The sequence below is a fragment of the Tripterygium wilfordii genome, chromosome 5, assembly GCF_013401445.1.
Source record: "Tripterygium wilfordii isolate XIE 37 chromosome 5, ASM1340144v1, whole genome shotgun sequence".
NCBI lineage: Eukaryota > Viridiplantae > Streptophyta > Magnoliopsida > Celastrales > Celastraceae > Tripterygium > Tripterygium wilfordii.
Window position 1 is genome coordinate 10,517,603 of NC_052236.1, and position 15,917 is coordinate 10,533,519.

The window sequence follows — 15,917 nt, forward strand, 5'->3', positions numbered from 1 at the left end:
CCTCTCACAGTGTCAAGTGAATTTTGATTAAGAAGTTAATGATTAATTTGTTTTTGAGACTTTCATTGAAAATAATGGATTTTTTATGAGAAAATTAAATATAAGTCTTCATGAGAGAGATTTGTTCCAATATGAACATTCTTAAAAATCTTATTCTATAAAGTCATAAACTTTTATCCTAATTTTTTTAAATGACTAAAATAATCTCAGTTTAATTATTTAAATTTTAAAAATTAATCATAAAGTTTACAATTATTTCTCTCTCAATTACGAAAGCTCATCTTTCACGACTGTGGCTGCAGGGAATATTTTTCTTTCCAATTTTCTTCGTAAAATTGATTTTCTAATATGAATCTTGTATCAATTTTGAATTTCTATAATGATTTACCTTGCGATCCTGTTAATTTTGGATATTCTCGGTGTTTGAATTTCTAGACCTGATCATACTCACCACGGGACATATAGTTTTCCTTCGATTTGTCATCAATCATTTTTTTGAAAGTTTCTGTGGTGATTTTTCGTTTTTTTTTTTTTTTTATGATTCATGTTGCAAACTGCAAGTGATATGTTATATGTTTCAATTAATTTGATATCTGTCATAATGTTATCAGTCTTATTGAAATATTATCTGTCTTTAATGAAATGTTATATGTTTTTAAAGAAATGTTATGTGTTTGAAGTTCCAAAACATATAACATATAAGAACAGATCTGAAACAAATATATTATCTGCAGATCTAAATCAAATTTCAGAAGAAAAAAAAAAGAGTTCGAAAAAGTAATAAAACCTCAAAGGTGATGCGTCTTGGTCCGTGGAGTTGATTGGTGGTGTTGATGGTCATCGGAGTTGACCCTATTGACCGGATCTAACTCTTTTTCAAATGATGATTGTGATTTCAAAAAGCTTTTTTGGCGAATCAAGTGACAATCGATGGCCAGTGATGATTGGACTTTGATCGAGCTGACCCAGAGCTTTATTTCGGTAGTTTGTTCATCGAAAACGATGACCGGATGATCAATTTCCGATAGTCAACATGAAGGAAGAAAAGGGAGAGAAAAAATGAGGAGGAAGAAGAACGACATTACGCGTGTGACTCTATATGAGTTTTAGATATATCTTTAGCGGTATTTTTATCAACACAATACAAATGTATTTTTTTCTAATGTTTTTCTTACTTTGTCATTCATTGAATATATAACTACCATATTGTCATTTTTCCTAGTTTTCCCATTTTTTATCCGACTCAAAATTTAAAATCTCACATCGAGATGGTTTGAGTTGTTTATAAACAAAACCCAATTATTATCGCATTGAAAACGTGTTTTCTAAACCTACATATTAATTGGGACGTATCATAAATAACAAATCCATACGAACTTGTAGATCCAAATTTTGCTTAAAAGTAGAATTTTGAATCGACCATGTATTTTAAACCTCCACAACACCTTTCGGTCAGCCTTAGAGAAGACAACACACGCTCTCTAATCAAAACATCCCAAATTGACACATCTGCGGTATATGAACATGGCACTTGGGAACTAACAGCAGATCTAAGAGTGTCGACATCAAATGGTTGATGCAAGAGATTAAAGCTAACAACAAATCATGAACTGCACTAAGTCTCATTCTAAACTCAGCATAGGCTAATTGATTAGCAACAAGAATTAAGGACAGGGCGAGGGTGGATCATGGTTACCCGTCCTCGCCCCTCTAAAACCCATGGGTCTCCGCCCCGATCAAGTAGTCCGATCCTATCCGAACCAACACAACTCAATCTGACCCGATTCAACATCAACATTGATATACAAATAAACCTATATAATCCAATAACTATTTTTAATTTAATTAATCAACATCAACTTTCAACATTTCTTATATTATCCAACATCAAAATCAACATCAACATCCATAATCCAACAAATAAAATGCCAAGCATTCAATATTGGATCAAAAAATATCTGCGCGAGTCAGGACGGGATCACATCGTGTTGGGTATGAATTATCATCCTTAGCAAGAATATTTTAAAAAATAAAACACTTGAATTTGGAGTCGGGGTCCACCAGCTTTGAACTAGCTGAGGCCAAAACTTAATTTTTGAAGCCATTTAACTCGTTTACAGGCCCACTGGGCCACCGCTGGACCAAACTCAACCATAATAAAGTGGGCCGAGAAAAGCATATTTTAACAAAGAAACCGAAAGGAAGATAAAAAGCCCGTATACCTCAACGAACTGTGCAGTTAAACCAGTACATGTCTGGTCCACTTTCTCTCCCATAATAATTAAACAGGCACCCCACACTCGGCAACGTTGCTTTCTCTGTACTTCAAATGGCCGATAAGAAATAGCCATTGGAGCACCTTCTCTGCAATCTCCAAACGCATAGACTCAAACCACCACACCCCTGCCATAAATTCTACTCTACCTCATTTACCCGTTTCAATCTTCAAAATCGCTTTCATCGTCATTACTGGACTCAATTTGATTGAATTGACAGTGTTTGTTAACTCGTGTTTTCCCATTATGCTGCCAGTTGAAAAATCTGGAGCTAGATCCAGCCCTGAAAGACCGGAGCCAGACTATACGGCGCTGGATTCTCTGCAATTCAGAGAAGAAATCCAGCAATTGATGAGCGTACCACCAGAAAACGCGAGTTCCTTCACTGCTCTCCTCGAGCTACCGCCCACTCAGGCCATGGCGCTTCTCCACTCGCCGGGAACCGGCGAATCTTCGGCAGTCCCTGCGTCTAGCAAGAAGCCTGTTATTGAGGACGGTATAAAACCGTATCCACATGGTAATTTGACGCTTCCAACAACCACTACTCTGATCGAGGGCGCCGCGAGATTCTCCGTATTCGCCAGAGAGAACCACACACCCGAATTGAGCTGCGTGCCATCTAATTCCAGCGCGAATCTCGAGAAAGCGGTGAAGAACGAGCCGGCCGACACCGAATCGTACCCCAATTTGTCGCAGCCGCTGGTCTCCGAACCGACGGTGGGGAACAAAAGCCAGAAGCAGAGCCCGAATCAGACCCAGAGGTCGGTGAAGCGAAAGGAACGAGAGAAGAAGGTACTGTTGCTTTCGTCGCATTATTAATTTGAAATTACGTCCTAATTAATGAAAAATTCTTTTGAGGGATTTAGGGCAAAGGGTGTGCCAAAAAGAGCAAGAGCGCCGCAAACGAGGGTTCCGATGATGCAGAGAAGCTTCCTTACGTGCACGTTCGTGCCCGTCGTGGTCAAGCCACCGACAGCCACAGTTTAGCTGAAAGAGTGAGCGGAATCTCAGAATTAACCCTTAATTAAATCACTAATTAAGGATTATAGCCTATAATGAATTATTAATTCTTTGGTTTAATAGGCCAGGAGAGAGAAGATAAACGCCAGAATGAAGCTACTGCAAGAGCTGGTCCCCGGCTGCAACAAGGTTAGTACTAATAATTGGTTTATATAATTAATCGTCCCCGAAAAAGTGCAATCTATGTTTAGCTTAAATTATAATAAACCCTAATTAACGGTTTTGTCGTTGTCACCTTTTTTCTTTCTCGAAAAGTGGTGGTTGCTTTTGGCCAAAGAAAAAGCGTCAAAGTGGGTAATGTTGTGATTACCTGCACATTTCCTTGCTGTTGTGATTAAGACGGGAAGTAATATAACCTTTGAAAACTATTCTGGATAATTGGGATTTTGATGACATGGTGACAATATTACTCTTCGGAGCCAACCCAGAAAGTCTTTTTGTTTCATTGGCAATTGTATGTGGCCGAGCCTTTCAGTAGAATAGTTTGAACACAATGATGTGGACGGTCCTCCAAGTTCTGCATTTGTTCCTCTTGAGAAAATTGTAAAGTGATCACAAAAGAACACTTGTTTAACAAATTCCTCTCTCAAAAGCACAATATTATTACAAGGAGACATGATGTGATAATTTATAAAGTGATTAATCTGACTTCTGAAAATAAAAACTTTCTTTTTGATTAATAGTAGGCACAGCAAGGATCATGTGTTGTTTTCTATGAGGAGTTTAGCTGGCGATAATTGGGGTTTTTTTTCCCTTGTATAAATTAGGGCTATTTTTCTAGGAGATGAATTTTCAAGCTTGACTTTGGCAAAGTTGTTGAAGGAGATCTTGAGGATCACATCATGAGGGCAATGCTTAAATATTATCATTAGACCATTTGTTTCTTCCATATGCTATTAGGATCTTTGATTTTCAGCTTTCTTGCTTCAAAATGAATGAAAGACCTAAAATAAAGGAGGTGTTGCGATTTTCCTTTGTTAAGAGTGAAAGAATCTAGGTAACACAAGAGGGGGGGGGGGGGTGAATTGTTTTACCCTTAAAAATATGTCAAATTTGAGTTTAAACCTACTGATTTCAGATTACTTTAAATCTTATAGAAACTTGATATTAGTGAATATAAGCTTGAGGTCTAGGTTAGTTCAAGTAGGAATCAAGTACTAGAACTAAATACAACAAGCACACACACAAATAAACAAGTAAAGAGTAGGGTAAGAGAGTGCAAACAGATTTATAGTGGTTCGGCTACGTATAGTCCTACATCCACTCCTCAAGGCTCCTCCTTGAGAGTTTGAATCCACTATGATTTGCTTGTTGAAGAGCCAAGCCTCTCTCTTTACACCAGCTGTTGTTTAAAGTGCCAACTTCACTTTACAATGGCTGTTTTGGCTTACCAAGTGCCAGCCTCACTTTCTTGTGATTTTGTAAGCTAACCACCAGCACTTAGACTCTTAATTGTGTGTACAAAGTGACTCTATAATGATCAAGGAGTGTACAATGAAGCTCGAGTATTTTCTGAGTAAGAATGAAGGCTTGAATGCTTGTAAAACTCTCAGAGAATTGGAATCAAGTTCTGTGTTGTTCTATGGAGTATATAGAAGCATTTATATGCACTAGAATTCCTAAACATGACCGTTGCATGGAGCTAGACCTTTTTGACTTTTAAGGCTTTGTGATCTTGAAAGATTTCAGCTCCCATTTGCAGCTATATTTCACTTCTTGTCTTCTCCATTTATTTCTTCATCTCTTCAATAATTCCAACTCTTTTACAGCCAACTTTGACTTCTTATCTCTTTCACCTACTTCATTGCTTTTCTTTTCAACAATTGCAGCCATCTTTAACTTTTTGCAGTAACTTGAACATGTGATGTTTGTAGGTGCTAGGAAAGTCTTCATAATTTAATTTTCAGCATGCTTTGCTAGCTGCCATTTCAAATCAGCTGCTAATCTTTCTTTTCTGTACTCATTCATTGAATTTCAGCAAGCTTTGACTTTATAGGATGACAACTTGTGATATGCTAACTTGTGTAAGATTAGTAATGGCCAAAACAACAAGACAAATCATAATGAAATCTGAAACCTGAAACTTAGTGACTTGTAAGCTTGATTAAAAGCTTCATGTCTTGATCTTTGTTAGCCTTGCAAATTAAAGCATTAAAGGATAGAAACAAGTTCAGAATATAATTAAGAATGCATAGCAAACATAGAACACATATTTTGATCAACATATAGAATGCACACTTCATCATCAAAACTCATATCATAACATTCTCCCCCTTTTTGATGATGACAAAATATGTATGACTTAAATCAGATTTAAGTCTTGATGTTTGTCAATTTGTCAATGTTTCTCCCCCTTTTTGGAATAATCAAAAAGAATAATATTGAATGCTCCCCCTGAAATGATGCATGGTAGAAACTAAGATGTTTGAGTTAATCCTAGTTCATGTCTTAAGAATTTAAATCTCTCAGAATTCAAGGGCTTTGTAAAAATGTCAGCAAGTTGGTGAGTAGTGTCAATGTATTCTATGCTAACATTACCCTTTATGACATGGTCCCTGATAAAATGGTGCCTAACATCTATGTGTTTGGCTTTGGAATGATGCACAGGGTTGTTTGATAGATTGATTGAACTTGTGTTATCACACATAATTGGGATTTTTGAATATGTGAGTCCAAAATCACTTAGTTGTTGTCTTATCCATAATAGTTGACTACAACAGCCCGCTAAAGCTACATATTCTGCCTCTGTGGTTGATAGAGCCACACTGTATTGCTTTTTAGAATACCAGGAAACTAACATTCTTCCTAGAAATTGACATGTGCCAGAGGTACTTTTCCTATCAATCATGCTGCCTGCATAATCAGCATCAGAGAAACCAAACAAATCAAAGTTTGATTCTCTAGAATACCATAGTCCTAAAGTAGGGGTACCATTTAAGTATCTAAAAATTCTTTTGACAGCTTTTAGATGTGATTCCTTAGGATTTGATTGAAATCTAGCACACAAACATACACTAAACATGATATCTGGTCTACTGGCAGTTAAATATAGCAAAGATCCAATCATGGATCTATAGAGTTTTGAATTTACCTCATTGCCTTCTGAGTCTATGTCAAGTTTAGTTGTAGTTGCCATAGGAGTTGGAGAAGGTTTAGCTTTGTCCATTCCAAATTTGATCTGAAGATCCTTTATGTATTTGGTTTGATTGATGTGTGTTCCCTTAGGCGTTTGTTTCACTTGTAAGCCAAGAAAATAGGTAAGTTCACCCATCATGCTCATCTCAAACTCCCCCTGCATTCTTGCAGCAAATTCCTTGCACATACACTCATTAGTAGCTCCAAAAATCACATCATCAACATATATTTGTACTAGTAGTATATCTTGATCTTTAATCTTAATAAACAAAGTGTTATCAATTTTCCCACGGCTAAAACCACATTGAATTAAGAAGCTGGACAGCTTCTCATACCAGGCTCTAGGAGCTTGTTTTAATCCATAAAGAGCTTTATTTAATTTGAAAACATAATCTGGATGTTTCAAGTCTTCAAACCCTGGTGGTTGTTTAACATACACTTCTTCATTAATTTTTCCATTTAAGAAAGCACTTTTAACATCCATTTGAAATAATTTTATTCCTTTGTAACATGCAAATGCAATTAATAGTCTTATGGCTTCCATTCTAGCTACGGGTGCATAGGTTTCACCAAAATCAATGCCTTCTTGTTGATTATAACCTTGTGCAACTAACCTGGCTTTATTCCTTGTAACTACACCACTTTCATCCATTTTATTTCTATAAATCCATCTAGTACCTATGATTGATTTATTTTCTGGTTTTGGAACTAGTTCCCATACATTACATTTTTGAAATTGATCTAATTCTTCCTGCATGGCAATAACCCAATCATTGTCATCTATAGCTTCACTTATATTCCTAGGTTCAATCTTAGAAATGAGTGCAACAAAATTGAAAACATTAAGAGATGATAACCTGGAATTTCTGGTCTGAATTCCTTCATGTACATCACCAATTATTTCTTTTGGTGAATGATATGTTGTGTACCTTGGTTTCTTTGGATCCACTACTATGGTTGGTATTGAAGTTGTGCTTTCATGAGTTTTATACTCATTTTTCTCTTCTTGTTTCTTAGTTCCAAAAATGTCAACTTCCTCTTCAGAGTCATCTTCCTTCTCTGGAGAAATTGTACCAGCTTTTTCCTTGTTTGTTAATTCTGCAATTTCTGTTACTATATCCACATTTTTCTCACAAGAAGGTGTTAGAGTAGATAATTCATCAAATTTAACATGTATTGCTTCTTCAACACATTTAGTTCTTTTATTAAACACCCTATAGGCTTTACTAACCAGTGAGTAGCCTAGAAAGATACCTAAATCAGATTTGGAATCAAATTTGTCTAGATTATCCTTGGTATTTAGAATAAAACATTTACATCCAAAAACTTTAAAATAATCAACTCTAGGAGGTCTTCCATTCCACAACTCATAAGGGGTTTTCTTAAGAATAGGTCTTATTGTTAACCTATTTGAGACATAACAAGCTGTATTTATTGCTTCAGCCCAAAAATACTTAGGTGAATTGTTTTCAAGCATCATAGTTCTTCCAATTTCTTGTAAAGTTCTATTTTTCCTTTCCACCACACCATTTTGCTGTGGTGTTCTAGAAACTGAAAAATTATGTGAAATACCTTGTTCATCACAATATTTTACAAATTCATTGTTCTCAAACTCACCTCCATGGTCACTTCTTATTCTAGATATGCAACAACTCTTTTCATTTTGCAATTTCTTTACTAGTTTTGAAAATTCAGTTAAGGCCTCATTTTTATGTGCTAAAAATAGAACCCATGTAAATCTTGTATAGTCATCAACTAGAACAAAAGCATAAGATTTTCCACCAAGACTTTTTACTCTACTAGGACCAAAAAGGTCCAAATGCAATAGTTGTAATGGCCTTGAAGTAGAAACTACATCTTTAGGTTTAAAAGAGCTTTTCACTTGCTTGCCTCTTGTGCAAGTATCACAGACACCATTATTGACAAAATTCAGATTTGGAACTCCTTTAACTAGCCCTCTTTTAGTCAATTTAGCTAAGGTGCTCATACCTATATGTCCAAGTCTTCTATGCCAATTTTCAATTACTAATTCAGATGCAACTAAGCATTTTACAGAACTTGCATGTAACATTTCCAAGTCAATTTTATAAACGTTACCTTTTCTGAAACCAGTTAAAGCTGTGACATTTTCAGCACTTGTTATAAGACATTTTTTCTTAGAAAAACACACATTAAGATCTCTATCTGTTAATTGACTAATACTTAATAGATTGTAAGATAAACCATCTACCAAGAGCACATTTTCAATGCAAACCAAAGAGAGATTACCTATAGACCCTATACCTAGGATCTTACCCTTTGCATTGTCTCCAAAAGTTACATATCCTCCATCTTCTTTCTTTGTGAAGGACGAAAACAATTTTGGATTTCCAGTCATATGTCTAGAACACCCGCTGTCCAGAAACCATTCACAAGCTTTAAGGCTTGATTTTAGACAAACCTGCAGAAAATTTGTGTTTATTTAGGTACCCACACTTTGTGGGGTCCTTGGTGGTTAGTATCAACAACATATGTTCCTTTAGGAACCCAAATTTGGACAATTTTTTTATTTATAGTTCTTGACCTGAATCTGGAATTTTTAATTACTGAGCTGGTAGAGGCATTAAAATCAAATTTGCTTCTTTCTAATAATGTTTCCTTCAATTTAGTAGGATTGTATCCTATCCCTGTTTTATCTAGATATTGTTTTTGCATAGATAGGATGTTATCAAGCTTGTCTGAACTAGCATAAAATTTTTTAAAAGACTCTTCTAAGCATTTGTTCTTTTCTTTTAGACATCTAAGTTCTTCTAGCAAATCTGAATTATCAGGCATAGTAATGTCCTTAAAATTTTTCAGCTCCTCTAGTTCTATGTTTAAGTTGTTAAGCTTGCTTTGTAATTTACTTATTTCTTCTAGACATGCTTTCTCTTTATCTTTCAAGCTAGTATTTTCCTTTTTCAAGTTCTTGTTTACAAAGATAAGTTTTTCATTTTGATTGCACATTTCCTGGAAAGATTTAAATAATTCATCAATAGAAATATCATCATAATCAGAGTCCAAATCAGATTCACTAACCTCTGCAGAAGAATGAGCTTCTTCCTTAGCAACTAGGCAAAAGTTTGCCCTGATATCTTCATTATCAGATTGGTCCGACTCTGAAGAATCTAGATCCCAAGTAGATTTAAGTGCTTTCTTATCTTCTTTCTTCTTATCTATGTAGTGTGCTCTTTTCCTCCTTGGACATTCATTTTTAACATGTCCTGCTTTGCCACAATTAAAGCAAACAACTTCATCAATTGTTTTACCTTTTTCATTTCTTTTGCTTCTGTTAGGAAACTTCTTCCTGTACTTCATAAATTTTTTGAAATTTTTAACCAGCAAAGCTGTATCAGCATCACTATCATCTTCACTATCTTCATGGGAACTATGTACAGCAAGTGCAGTAGTTCTTTTCTTGTTGTCCTCTTCTTCCTCTACTTCTCTATCCTTCAATTTTAGCTCATGAGTCATTAGGGAACCAATGAGTTCCTCAAGAGGTAATGTCTTCAAGTTCTTTGATTCTTGAATTGCTGTCACCTTGGCATCCCACTTTTTAGGTAGAGATCTTAGGATCTTTTGAACTTGATCTGCATCTGAAAACACTTTACCAAGAGCAGTTAAATCATTTACTAAACCAGTAAGCCTTCCATACATATCAGATATTGACTCATGAGGTTCCATTTTGAACAACTCATACTTATGAACAAGAATATTTATTTTAGAGTCCTTAACTTGACTTGTCCCTTCATGCTTAACTTCTAATTTCTTCCATATATCTCTAGCTGTTACACATGTAGAAATATGATTATATTCTTGTCTACTTAGTCCACAGTGTAATATGTTTTTAGCTTTTGCATTATAGGACACTAACTTCTTGTCATTTTCACTCCATTCACTTCTAGGTTTATCAATCTCTGATTCTTCTTCACCTTTCTTGATCTGTTTTGTTGGTTTATATGGTCCATTTGCTACAATTTCCCATAACTCAATGTCATTTGATTGTAGAAAAATCTCCATTCTATTTTTCCAAAAAGCATAGTCTTTTCCTTTAAAGAATGGTGGTTTATTAATTGACATTCCAAACTCTTCAGCCATCTAATTCTCTAGAATGTTAGTTCTTATGAGAATTTAAAACCTTGCTCCGATACCAATTGAAAGAATCTAGGTAACACAAGAGGGGGGGGTGAATTGTTTTACCCTTAAAAATATGTCAAATTTGAGTTTAAACCTACTGATTTCAGATTACTTTAAATCTTATAGAAACTTGATATTAGTGAATATAAGCTTGAGGTCTAGGTTAGTTCAAGTAGGAATCAAGTACTAGAACTAAATACAACAAGCACACACACAAATAAACAAGTAAAGAGTAGGGTAAGAGAGTGCAAACAGATTTATAGTGGTTCGGCTACGTATAGTCCTACATCCACTCCTCAAGGCTCCTCCTTGAGAGTTTGAATCCACTATGATTTGCTTGTTGAAGAGCCAAGCCTCTCTCTTTACACCAGCTGTTGTTTAAAGTGCCAACTTCACTTTACAATGGCTGTTTTGGCTTACCAAGTGCCAGCCTCACTTTCTTGTGATTTTGTAAGCTAACCACCAGCACTTAGACTCTTAATTGTGTGTACAAAGTGACTCTATAATGATCAAGGAGTGTACAATGAAGCTCGAGTATTTTCTGAGTAAGAATGAAGGCTTGAATGCTTGTAAAACTCTCAGAGAATTGGAATCAAGTTCTGTGTTGTTCTATGGAGTATATAGAAGCATTTATATGCACTAGAATTCCTAAACATGACCGTTGCATGGAGCTAGACCTTTTTGACTTTTAAGGCTTTGTGATCTTGAAAGATTTCAGCTCCCATTTGCAGCTATATTTCACTTCTTGTCTTCTCCATTTATTTCTTCATCTCTTCAATAATTCCAACTTCTTTTACAGCCAACTTTGACTTCTTATCTCTTTCACCTACTTCATTGCTTTTCTTTTCAACAATTGCAGCCATCTTTAACTTTTTGCAGTAACTTGAACATGTGATGTTTGTAGGTGCTAGGAAAGTCTTCATAATTTAATTTTCAGCATGCTTTGCTAGCTGCCATTTCAAATCAGCTGCTAATCTTTCTTTTCTGTACTCATTCATTGAATTTCAGCAAGCTTTGACTTTATAGGATGACAACTTGTGATATGCTAACTTGTGTAAGATTAGTAATGGCCAAAACAACAAGACAAATCATAATGAAATCTGAAACCTGAAACTTAGTGACTTGTAAGCTTGATTAAAAGCTTCATGTCTTGATCTTTGTTAGCCTTGCAAATTAAAGCATTAAAGGATAGAAACAAGTTCAGAATATAATTAAGAATGCATAGCAAACATAGAACACATATTTTGATCAACATATAGAATGCACACTTCATCATCAAAACTCATATCATAACAAAGAGCTGGCTGATATATTATAACATTAGACTCCCACTTGCAGCATTTAGTTGCTGTGAATCAAACTTGAGAAGAACCTATTCTAAGTGCCACATTTTCATAATTTGGTTGCGTGTAAATTGCAATAAAACAGCTGCTTGAAAGTTTGACTAACTATTCGGAATGTGTCCATCTGCAGATTTCTGGTACAGCATTGGTGCTAGATGAAATCATCAACCATGTACAATCTCTACAGCATCAAGTGGAGGTCAGGCTTGTGCATCTCAGGCATTATTTTGATCATTTTGGTGATGCTACTATAAAGTTTTGACTTGAACTTTTTTTTTATGTGAGACTTGGAATTAACTGATGGTGAAGTTACCGTGAATTGTGCTTGGCTCAACTAATGAAGGCAGGTTTAGGACTACGAAAGGTCTAGTTCATATTTTATTTCATACACAGAGACAACACAGAGTACAATCACGCACCCGGAGATGCACACAAACATGCACATGCCTGCCAAATTGTATGAAGGACAATTGTAGCTTATTTTGAGCTATGTTTCTACTTTCTAGTACCTTTTGTGGGCTGGTAGAACACAAGGGAGAATATGAGATTTATTCAGTGGATAAGCTCTCGAAACTTCTCAGCTGCAATTACTTTTGAAATTCGTGCTTAATTGATATCCTTTTTTACTTTGATTTGTAACCTTCAAAACAATTTTTTTAGGGAGATGACCTTCCATTATCTATCTTAACTTAGTATCAGTCTTTTATGATAACTTATTGTCTTACTCCTTGCCTGCAAATAATAGAATTCAGGGTTCAAAATTTGGACAGTGCTGACTTTCCCTTTGTCATCGATATTCTTTCCCTTTGTCATCGATATTCTTTCCCTGTACCTAAATTATGTCACAGCTTCTTTCTCAATCAGCCTATACAATCCCAGAGAAAACAAAAGTTCCCGGAGAAAATGAAGGAAAAATGAATGGAATGTTAGATAGCTTCAATTCTTGTAATTGTATGGTCATCTTCAACTGCCATTATCTTAATCTGGCTGAATGTTTCTGTGTTTCAGTTTTTATCTATGAAGCTGGCAGCGGTCAACCCTAGAATTGATTTCAACCTTGACAGTATATTGACTGCAGAAGTGAGTATAACCTCTTTCCATTAATCAGTTAAACAAACTGCTGTGCAAAGTCATGTCCCTTTTGTTACTGTCTTGGTTGATTTAGTGCTACGTTCCTGTAGAGTTGCTTTTGGCATTGTCTTTGTTAAACTTCAGATCTAATGGACTTTTACATTATTTATTTATTTTACATGTGGGGATTCCTAAATAATTTTTACTAGTTTGAATAGGAAATAAATTAGTAAGGCTTTGTAATGATAAGAGTGATATAAGTTTTTCTTAAAGTATTCTGAAGGTTTCTGTTATATCCATTAATACGTGATCGGAAGTGGGTCAAATTTGGTCCCTGCATCTGCCCACATTCACCTTTCTGGATGTTTGAAAGGGTGATTTATTATATCAATTTTGTAGACAAGTTGCTGTTATTACACTGACACTCTGGAACAGTACTATACCAGTATAGGCCCCATATTGGGCAGAAATTGTCTACAATCTACAATAGGTCTATATGCCATGCAGCAGTATCAAATCATGTCATGCCACACCAGTGAATGCCGTGTAGGGTTTTCAACATCAAAATGATGCACCTTAAGTGTGCTTGCAAAAGTGAAATAAGTACTCGCTGACGCTGATGTTTGATCATTTAGAGGGTATATGTGAAATTGTAGGCAAATGAGTTATTTTATTAGACTGAATGTCCTGCATTTTCCTTAGTTTATTTGTCAGTTTGCTTCAAATGGTTGACATAAATCACTAGTTTTCATTGCAATGTTCTCTCCAATGATCAATTTTTCCATTGATGATTGAAGTTTGTTGCTGATGCTCACAGTTATCTCCAAAACTTGCAGAGTGGATCTGTAATGGATAATAACTTTCCGAACATGGTTATGCCTTTGATGTGGCCTGAAGTCCAGGTCAATGAAAACGGACTACAGTCCCAACCGCAATGGCATTTTGATGCTATTCACCCACCAGTTTGGGGGAGAGAAGAAGACAGTCATAACTTCATTAATTCTGAGAACTCACTTCTGACCTATGACTCCTCTGCAAATTCAGGTATGAACTAAATCGAGCTTAGCCCTTTCCCTACTTTTTGTATTGAAAACTAAATCACACTGAGACACACAAGTATATACATATACAAAAGTACATGCCATCTTTCATTTACAGATTCACATTGTTGTAGCAATGAGTAATATAGTTTGCGTCTTGGAAAACAGGGAGACAAAAGAGAACTATAAATGCTAATTATCCTTGACTTCCTTCACAATCCATATCATATAATTGTGGAGCATTTTATAGGTATTTTGTAGCAAAAGTTTCACAACCTTGAAAGCAGAATTAGAAAATTTGAGCTTTCCTTATTCTTAAGATTTTCAGCATTAATGGTGTAATTTATTACGTGTGGAAGAAAACATGTTTCCCCCATATGATGAGAAGCAGTACTAGAATTTGATTTCTACTTTTTAGTTTATCTTTTGTTTCTTGCTGTACTCGTCAATCTAATGTAGTGTCATACAATTTGAACTGAAAAAATCGATTCTTCTCCTATGTTATAGAGATGAACGTTCTTTGTAGAATTCACTATCTATGACTATTAGCATCGGCATTCATTTCTTATCTAAAAAAGATACGAAAGCCATTAGTGATGGGTCATCACTAATATTTGATAAGTGAAGCAGAACTTGAGACCATGCAACTAACTTCGAAATGATATTGTGGCGCAGCATCTCTGCACTCGAATCATTTGAAAATGGAGCTATGAAGCCACGGATGGAACAACCATTGGTAGTGTATATATCAAATATAGTATTTGCAGATAGCAAGATGTAGCTAGAGAAGAGGCGTCAACATTAGTACTTGGTTTTCGTCGTAATCTATTCATTCAGCTGGAGACAAGAAATTGGAGTAAGTTATATATATGATTTATATGTTTTCTATATATACTAACTTTAGAGAGTCATTCAATCCAATACTCAGGTTTGCAAAATGATTGATTGGTTGATTCATATTGTAAAATAGCATTGAAAGAGCCATCTCCTTTGCTATTATTGAAGATGGTAACTTCATTGTTATGCCAGAGACTAAGCAAAGAGCTTTTTGTTGTGATGAATAAATGAGTAACTTATTTTTATTTATTTTTTGTCTCTTCAATTCCTTTTTTATAATGCATGGCTTTTACAGTTTTAGGTCTTGATGGTTTGGTATGACTAATGGTAATCCACGACAAGCCATGCCATTGAACATACAATCTTGTATCTGTTCACGCCCAAATTTATTGCAGCTTTGACCAGTAAAGGAAGGAAAATTGACACATAACATCCTGGTTGGCCAGACTATTAACTTTTGAGCATTTGACCTCTCAATGTCCAACCCAAAAACTCATATTGAGTACAAGTTTTCTTTATTTTAAGTTAAAGAAGTTATTTTGGGTTATTAGTTTTCAAATACCCTTCCAAGATATATCAATTTTAACATTACATCAAATATTTTAATATTTTTTTGACATAATTTAACTTTAAATTATTATAACAAATACAACAAATTGTTTTAATACTAATAATGTCATACATTGATACTACTCATTGAGAGATCGTAGGGAATAAATCGGTAGAGAGGTAGTAGAGAAGAAATCGGTAGGTTCGTGCGAAAAGCCGAGAATATTAGAGAGGTTTTGATTAAAATATTATTAATTGAGATTTGGGATAGCATTTGTTTTCCCTAGAATTGGGTTAATGAAAACGAATTTACTCATTTTGGGTCATGGATGGGTTACCCGTTGAATGATATCATTTTCAAAAGGGGTAACCCAAAATGGGTTTTTACCGTTAGGCTTACTCTGGTCGTTAGTTTCCCCGTACAAAAGTCTTTTAACAAACAATCATATAAGTTGTATAAAATATTGATGCGTAGTCACAAAAGTATTGCT

General features: G+C 35.1%; 1 protein-coding gene across 2 annotated transcripts; it reads left to right on the forward strand.

Moving 5' to 3' along the window:
- Positions 1-2,028: 2,028 nt before the first annotated feature.
- On the forward strand, positions 2,029-15,126 carry LOC119998123 (transcription factor bHLH60). Of its 2 annotated transcripts, XM_038845348.1 has the most exons (7): positions 2,042-3,068; positions 3,143-3,271; positions 3,360-3,425; positions 12,060-12,128; positions 12,938-13,009; positions 13,837-14,044; positions 14,716-15,126. In XM_038845348.1, exons 1-7 carry the CDS (start codon positions 2,523-2,525, stop codon positions 14,751-14,753), a joined length of 1,128 nt encoding a protein of 375 aa, XP_038701276.1. In that variant the 5' UTR covers positions 2,042-2,522; the 3' UTR covers positions 14,754-15,126. The 2 variants fall into 2 exon arrangements, with proteins under 2 accessions (XP_038701277.1, XP_038701276.1); XM_038845349.1 differs by lacking the exons at positions 3,143-3,271; positions 3,360-3,425 and having other exon boundaries at positions 2,029-3,068.
- The last annotated feature ends 791 nt before the right edge of the window (positions 15,127-15,917 follow it).

Bases quoted from the DNA above. Each gene is read 5' to 3' on its own strand.
- LOC119998123 (XM_038845348.1), top strand. From the start codon at position 2,523: ATGCTGCCAGTTGAAAAATCTGGAGCTAGATCCAGCCCTGAAAGACCG. The intron at 12,129-12,937 runs GTCAGGCTTGTG...TCTGTGTTTCAG, and splicing joins CTCTACAGCATCAAGTGGAG to TTTTTATCTATGAAGCTGGC. The intron at 14,045-14,715 runs GTATGAACTAAA...ATTGTGGCGCAG, and splicing joins TGACTCCTCTGCAAATTCAG to CATCTCTGCACTCGAATCAT.